The sequence below is a fragment of the Malania oleifera genome, chromosome 1 (genome assembly GCF_029873635.1).
Source record: "Malania oleifera isolate guangnan ecotype guangnan chromosome 1, ASM2987363v1, whole genome shotgun sequence".
Lineage (NCBI taxonomy): Eukaryota > Viridiplantae > Streptophyta > Magnoliopsida > Santalales > Ximeniaceae > Malania > Malania oleifera.
The window spans coordinates 133,392,679-133,401,222 of NC_080417.1; the positions used below are offsets into that span (position 1 = coordinate 133,392,679).

An 8,544-nucleotide genomic window follows, 5' to 3' on the forward strand; every position below is an offset into this window, starting at 1 on the left:
ATTATTGCCAGTTACAATCATATCATTTCAATAGAGTGACCATAATAGGGCAGAACCTCAGTAGGAATTAAATAATTTGACAATTTCAGAAATTCTAGGTGGACTCCAATATATGTATTCTGTGTTTGCTTGCTGATATCATATGTACGACTAAACTTAGAACAGATCCAAAAACTAAAGCTGCGGAGATCCCTAATGTCTTGAAGCATTCATCAAGGACTGCCCAGTTTGACCTTCAGCAACTCCAATAACAAGGCCCCTCCAACTAGGGTCATGGTTTATTTTTAAGAGCCCCAATCCAACCCTAGCTGCAAGGTTGTGTTATGATTTGGCACTAGGCTTGAAATATGAGCAAGACCCAATCCATCCTTGATTTGCTGCACGCTTAAATTATGTGTTTTGGATAACAATAACAAAACCTATTGATCTGGTGTATACTAAAATATAGTTTCCTGGGAGACAACTAATCGGTTTTATCGCAGAACAACCACATTACAAGTTTAAATATTTGAAAGGATTGAATAGGGGCTCGAAATGAAAGACAAACTACCACCATTGAGTAGACTAAACCCAATGAGTCTTCTAATAGACCCTAAAAATATAAAAAGATATGATGCCTATTGAATCCTTACCAACAACTTAAACTTATAAGGTTGATTCACTGGCCTAAAGCATTCAAAATCCAAGGATTGGGCATTCTCTTTCTTATAATTACATTTAAGCACGTGGTAAATGACATATTTGGACTTTATTCACTCATTCAAGTCCAACGCGCTTGCAAACAAGGATCATTATAATATAAAACTTATTCTTGGGCACCCATTAATGTTTCTTCAAAATTTCTCAAGGTTTTTCAGGATATTTGAAAGTTCTAGGAATTTATCAACATGAACTACAACAAATGATGGAAAAAGTTCAGTACATGCATTAAAGAAACACAAGATGTAAAACAGAGCATCAAAAAAGGCATAGGAACATCAGCAACAAAGAAAACAGTGCTGTCCCTAGATGCAAGTACTTCTCACCCTTTCATCACCTAAAACAGCTGCCTTCTACAATTACTCCAAGAAGGTCTCCATGACATCAGTGTACATCCCTGGTTCAGAACTCCTATACTCCATGGGATAATGCTGATGGTGATCGAGTGAAGTTGAGGATGACGACGAAGCCATTCTTGAAGGCAAAGTAAAGCTCCTCTTGAACTTGTTTTCCATCTTTCTGACACTCTCTGGGTGGCTGTCCAAGCTCAAAAACTCATTCGGGTTAGCACTGCTGGTGTTATGCAAGTTTGAAGCTTCCAAATTTGGGTTTAGATTTGGATTCTTCCCTTCAAGGATGAGGGGATGGTGAGTTTGGTCTGGCTTGTTTCCTATACCCTCTGGGCTGAACAAAAGCTTGGCATCATTGGTTCGCCCAGTGAGAGCATTAAAGAAAGACAACCCATTTGGCCATTTGATTTCATTTTCATGATCTCCCATCATATCCTCAATTCGGGTTTCAGATGAATGAGGGGGGAGGAGCATTTGAGTTTCATCTTTGGAGGGCAGAAATCCAAGTCTGGGAGAGTTCTGAAAACTGGGAGAAGCAAGGACAGAGGTGGCAGATGGAAGCGGCCTTTGGCCCCAATTGAAGAGAGGAGGAGGGCGTGTGGGCATGGCCGATTGCTTCGAAGGAACTGAAGAAGAAGAAGAAGTGTTTCTTGTTGAAGAGAAGAGCTGGGAGAGGTAGAACCCAGATTGATATCCAAGAGATTCAAAGGTATGTCTCATTCTCAGCACAAAATGAAGGTCTTCAGGTATCTGAGAATAGATATTTTTGTCTCAATCAGATCAGTGCATCTGTATTTAATGGCTTAGAACTTTTACATGCATAAATATATCTATGTACAGGTATACAGTTTAATCATTCCCCATGGGAATATAAGATTGCCCCATCGCAGAAAACCTTGAAGAAAAAGATAAAGAGAAAAGAAAAAATCAAATGAATGAAACTCACAATCTTGCAGGAACCCAGTTGTAAAAGGCCATGGCCAGCTTGAATCACGGCTATAGTCTGGTCAGGAGAAAATTAGGTAAGAGAGGGTTTAAGTCTAGTAAAAGGGGGAAAAAAGTAATGCTAATAACACGGGACATAATCAATCAATGATTAACTTTTCATTTTTTTCTAACCTGAATGCCCGAGTCAAACTGATCGGTCCATTCAGTGGGAAGCTGCAATTAAGACCCATAGGCCAGCATATCATCATCAATCATCCACATAATTTCAGCCAACCAATCAATAGACTACTTAAAAGATTGAAATAATGAAACTTCAAAAAAAAGAAGAAGGGGTAGGGCTTGTTTTTCGACATACAGCATCAAAAGAACTCTGCCAGTAGTTGGAGATGTTTGGTTCACATTCTGAAGGTTCTTTGAAAACCCATTTATGGCACTTATCCGAAGCAACCTTTCCCATCAACCTGCTCAATTAATTCAACCAATCAACCCACACATATGCATATATATATATACATAGGAGATTTCCTTTTTCGTTAGTTTGCGCTTTACACTCCCAGAAGATTTTATCCAGCTAAAGAGAGTGAGAGTGAGAGAGACATAATTAAAATCAAAATATAAACACCTACCCAGTACCCACCCTTCTCCATAATTATATAGCTGAATGGACATTTTGCTGAAGGCTTTCCTCACAGGATGTTCCCCATCAATCTCATCCAAACAATCTGCAACTCTTCGTCGGCAAAACCCATCTTCCCACATCAACATCCTTCATCAAAGAATTCAAAAAGAAAGCACCCAGTTCAAGAAATTACTCAAAGAAGCACCGCTAAAATCACTAAACAACTCATTTCCCATTAGCCCATTAGTATCTACCTTCCCCTGCTTTTCCTCTGTTTCTACAAGAAAACAAGGGTAAGCCCTGTTTGGCAGCAGGGAAAACACAGGAAAAGAAAAGAACAGAAAATAAAATTTGGGAAGTTGAGTGTTCCGTCAACTGGGGCCATAAATTTAAAAGGGTATATGTTTTCCCTTCTTTCTTCAATTTTTCCGGTAAGCAAACGGCGAGAAACTCTACTCACAAGCTGCCGTTGTCGTCACCGACTTTGCAACCATTACCACCTCGGACTCTCCTGCAACAATAGAAGATACCCATTTCAAGAAACAGCGCAAAATCAAAGGATATACTAAGTTTGACCTTGTAGGGTACAGAGAGAGAGAGAAAGAGATACGGGCGAGGACGGATGGTCCAGAAGACTGCATAAGTCCAGTCTGTGTTGAGACAGACACTTCTGAGGGCCTCATGAAGGGCCATCATCCCAACCGCTTCTTTGCTCCTGTCTGATGCTCCTGAGCCCACCATCCCTCCCTCCCTCCCTCCCTCTGTTTCTCTCTCTCTGCCTTTTACTCTTTCACTTCACAAAATAAAACCCTTTTCTGCTCTTCACTCTCCCTCTCTCTTAAGTCTTAACTCTGGAACGCAGATGAGAATTGTTGTTTTAAGCTTCTAATTGAGGTCTACTTCTTTTTTATCCTCTCGTCCACTCTAATCAGGCGCTGGTGCTTGACAACACCCACAAAGACAAAGAAGACCCCTTTTCTTCATCTCTCCTCCACTGTTCTTTTGTTTTTCCTAGTAGTAATCAAGCTTATTGGTAAACTGGTGAAGGTAAAAGGAGAGAGAGAGAGGATATTTTTCAAGTTGTCAATATTTTAACCATAAAAAACAGTGGCACAGCTTTCCTCTTCTCTTCCAATGGACAACAGTAGCAGCGAGAGAGAGAGAGAGAGAGGGAGACTGGAGAGGCAAAAAACAAAAGAGGAGGTTGTGGTCTTGATAGGCGAAATTCCATTATTGCCCCTGTCCTTGTTGCAAATTTCAGATTGGGTGCAGCAACTTTGTCCATGTTAGGAATTTGTTGGTTTGAGTGCAGTGCCGTGCGGGCGTAAGGTTTGTTGCTCTCAGCGGTGACCGCCCTCCCTCTGTCCCAACCCAGCTTGGATCTTGGATGCAGGTCTCCATTCCCTCTATTAATTTTGGTCCGGAAAAAAAAAAAAAAAAATACTCATCTCTCAACTTTTGTTGAAATTTTAAAAATTTATAATTTTTTTTTTTTTTAATTTTAAAAATTTTGTAACTCTTGAGATTTGTAAAAAGAACACAAATCTTAAGGGGAGATTCATTAAATTTCTATCATTTCTCAACCTTTTTAAAGAATAATAGGCGTTTAAAAATCAAACGTTACAAGAAGTTTACATCACTTTTAAAATCTAAAGACTATTTGAAGCTTGAAAAAATTTTAAAAATAGAAAAAGAAAATATGAATGAGTTCACATTTTCATATTAAGTTATTAAAAAGAGTAAGGAAAGACTAAAAGAAAACCTAGTTAATGAATAAAAATATGATTTTGTATTCAAATTTTCAAAAAAAATTTAAGCATATAAAAGGATTTTTTTTTTTATTTTTAATAGCATTTGGTATTAGGGGTGTCAAAATGGGTCGAAATTCGAAGAATAACATGTGACCCATCCGTTTAAAACAGGTTCGGGTTTATGCAAGGCAACCCGTTTATAAACGAGTTAACTAGTGATCCATCCATTTAGAAGCGAGTCAACCCGAGTTCGGGTCGAGTCACCGTAACTCGTTTTTTTCCCCTATTCAATAGCCCATTAGCCATTACCCATTTAACCCACAAGGCAAAGTTTTTCCCGTTTTATTATTATTTTAAAATAAAATATTAAATAATACTCTGTTTGGGAAAAATTTTCCCAGTTTAATGCTTACGTAATCTCGCAGCTTGGTGCTGCGAGATTTAAAGAGAGACACACTTTTGTGGTAACGCGTGGCAGCAAATCTCGTAGGATGGTCTTGCAAGATTTTCTTGATCCGGTGTTTTCCCCTTCATTTCACTCACGAAGAGAGTGCAGAGAGGGCCGTCTGCAGAGCTCCGTTTGCAGAGAGAGTAGAGAGGAGGACGGGAGCAGCAGGAGGCGTACGAGCGTAGGTTACCGTTTGGTGAACTTGAGCAGGTGACCATTTGGGAGTGGATTGAGTAGGTGACCGTTTGAACGGGTAGGCGAGGAAAGCTATAAAAAAGGGAAAATGAGGTACGTATTTTTTTCTTACTGTAAAATAAAATTAGTTTCATTGAGTTCTGAGTTAAACAAATGTTTGAAGATTTGTTATTTTAGCTTCATAAAGTATAGTGTGGTTTTGATTTTTTGGTTGAAGGCTGCATTTGGAAACCCCCAAGATTAGGTTTCATTTCATTCGAGTTTTTCCAAAAATTTTTTCCTGTTCTGTGGCTTTTGGGTTATAATGAGGTTTGATGGAATGTATGCTCTTAGGATTATATAATTATAATAGGTTTTTATAATTAATTGTATAAAAAAGTTATTAAATTGTTGGATTAAATTTTTTTGTGGATCAAGTGGGAAATTTTTATTGAAATAGGAAATGGTAATCATGTGTTACCTTGTGGCTTGTGGAATTTTATAATTGAATTATTTCGAAAATTGACACATTCTTCATTTATGCCTCTGTAAATTATGTTATTATAATTTCAATTGAATTATTTCAACTAACCAATTTGTTGCTTAATGTACATATACATTTAACTAAAGTATGTACTTTGATAGGTTGCCTTTTCACTAAATGATTATTGCATAAAAATTTGAAATTGCTTTGCCTTTCAGGCTTAACTCTTTATTAATATGGAAATTAGTTTTGGCTGAAGCTCTTGTTATGTTGCCCTTTCAACATAAAAGAAAGAAATATAGTTCTTTGGTTTTAGCAATAGTGAACTAGAAAACAATTGATTGAAGTCTTTTGTTTGCTTGGTTTTTTTTTTTTTTTCTCTTTTCCTTAGTATTATTTAGCAACACTTCCCCTCACAAATTATAAAACAAACTTGTTTTCATAAAATAAATAATTTGGGCATCTTATAAAATTTAGAAATTTTCTTCTAGAGATTTATGCAGATACAAGACTTTATAAATTTTAAATTAAGAAGATAGAATCTTCTAATATTGTCTTACGAATATCATCTAATATTTATAATAAGCCTAAACACAACAAAGTATTACTAACATATAAAACAACTTAGTGAGTATACAAGCGAGTTAAATTATTTGGTATAGTCATATATTATAATTCATTTGTTCTAGAAATTAAAAAAACTTCTATAATTAGGGGCACATATTAAACCTTATTCTAAACTCCAATTTTAAGAAAAATAGAATGTATTACAATTTGGTGACCTCTATTAGGCAACTAAACTTAATATTAATAAATATCTTTAAATACATAGATTGCCCTAATGACAACTTGGGCATCCACAGGTCACAAAGTGGATGATTGACTTATTCCATACTAAAAATAATAATTAATGGAATCCTTTTATAGCATGTAGCATTAGTACTTAGGTGCCTTATATTTTACTATAAGAAAGTACTATAATAAAAATTAAATTATTGTAATTATTTTACTTAGTTATTATATTTCAAAATTCACTTTAGAAGAACAACCATATTGTACGTGACACTTGAAAAATAGTAAAATTTTGTTAATGTTTTTCTATTGTTTAATTACTTATATTTATCATTTCACAAAATAATTTACCCTACCATAATTGTGTTAATATATAGGATAGACATAAGTATAGATATATACATATATAATTAGTTTATTTTATTCTGAACAAACAATAGTTTTTTTTTCTTATTCAAGCAATAATTTATAGACATAGGTATAAATATATTTTTTAATCTAATTTTGGTTTAATTTACTTTCGTAGGTCTTTACAATTTCTTGAGGGTCGATCTCTAAATGGCAAGAAATTCAAGCAGTATTCCGGTGACGATATTGTTGTATATGGGGGGGGGGGAGGGGGGAATTATTGCTGGAGTAGAGGGTGTTAGTTATAGTTTTATGTCAGTTCGACCAATTTGAATTGGTCATAGGTGTAAATTAAATAAATCGTATTCGAAGATATATCAATATTTTCATATTGATCCTGACAATATGCATTGCAGGTGACCGCAAGTACCCTATGTGAGGGTATAATGATACATTCCTCTATGAGACTGGTCCTGAAACTAATGATTACAGTCTGCGCATTGTGTTGGATGTACACTGCGTAGGTACGACGTATTTAAATGTGCACTTATATGTCGAAACCATTCCTCACATTGGTGTCGCCATGGATAAGCAAACGGGGACGTCTGCTGAGCATGTGGTTGAAGCTGAGGAAGACACCCAACAGACACGTCATTATGATATGTCTTTGGAAGAAGGTATTGAACCATACAAAAGTCATGACGTTGAACCGGTCTAGGAGTAGTTTTAGCATCACAACTGCGTAGTTTGGGCCCCATAAAGGAAACAACGTCCAAACTTTGAGCATTCAAGGTAGATGCGAATGCTTATGTGGGAAGTAGCAAGTTTTACACTTTCCCTACTCCCACCTTCTCACTGCATGTGCAGAGACACGATTGAACACTATCCAGTACGTTGAGTCATGTTAGAGTACTGCCGAGCACTATGTGACATATGCTTCATATTTTCATCCGATTATGCATGAAGCGTACTAGCCAGCATCCTCATTGCCGACTTTGTAGGAAAATTTTGCATATGCTCGACATAAAGGTCGGCCTAGGAGCTCACATATACACAATGAGATGGAAGCAAGGGAAGGTAGGAAGAAGAACATGTGCAACATATGTCATCAAGAAGGACATAACCGCACAAGCTTTCCGAGAAGGACCCAACCTAGAAATGCAGCTGGACCATCATATTGACTTCGTACGCACTTATAGGACTTTTAGTACACTTCTTGTTTTTTTATATATTTATTGTGTTGCGCTGGTACATTTTGCAGGATCGATCTAGGGCCATTTGATCGGAGCGTGTTGATGATGGGCGATGATCACCGATCCAGATGAGCGTGGGCTGATGGGCATGCCGACCTCTTATTCTGTAGAGGGGGCATGCAGTTTGCCAAGCGCTAATTGGAGGCAGACAATCGCATCGTTCAATGGATACGTGATGCAGGGTCCTACGGTATATATCAGATTGCCCATATCTAGTTGGATTGGCATTTCATGACAACTTTGGTGGAGCGATAGAGACCAGAGACACACACGTTCCACCTATCGAATGGGGAGGCGGCCGTCACACTCTAGGACATTGCAGTTTTGTTCAGTTTGCCGATTAATGGAAGCCCTATCACTAGTCGTACTATCGAACCAGTTGAGGGACCTACCGACCGTCAGGGATGACTCACCCTGCGTACCATGTGCGAGCATTTGTTAGGATTCGTGCCACCTGACAGCGAGTTGGTTGGTACACACATTCGTATGTGGTTCCTCGAGGGGGGTAATGTTTCATAAACTCCTGGCAAATGCAGATGTGCAAACTATAGAGTGCCACACACGAGCCCAACTGTTCCGCTTGATATGTGGGGTGCTATTTAGTGACGTTTCGGTGAGCTACGTGGATCTGATGTTCCTTCCACTCCTTGCGGACCTGGGAGCCATTCCCTCGTACAA

General features: G+C 37.7%; 1 protein-coding gene across 2 annotated transcripts; it reads right to left on the minus strand.

Annotated features, from left to right (window-relative positions):
* Positions 1-788: 788 nt before the first annotated feature.
* On the minus strand, positions 789-3,775 carry LOC131165352 (protein RICE SALT SENSITIVE 3). 2 transcript variants are annotated; one of them, XM_058123069.1, is made up of 7 exons: positions 3,227-3,775; positions 3,077-3,127; positions 2,635-2,763; positions 2,353-2,458; positions 2,169-2,210; positions 1,996-2,052; positions 789-1,799 (listed from the first exon to the last, which is right to left on the minus strand). In XM_058123069.1, the coding sequence occupies exons 1-7, from the start codon at positions 3,355-3,357 to the stop codon at positions 1,059-1,061; spliced, it is 1,257 nt and encodes a 418-aa protein (XP_057979052.1). In that variant the 5' UTR covers positions 3,358-3,775; the 3' UTR covers positions 789-1,058. The 2 variants fall into 2 exon arrangements, with proteins under 2 accessions (XP_057979052.1, XP_057979059.1); XM_058123076.1 differs by lacking the exons at positions 3,077-3,127; positions 3,227-3,775 and having other exon boundaries at positions 2,624-2,752.
* Positions 3,776-8,544: the final 4,769 nt, after the last annotated feature.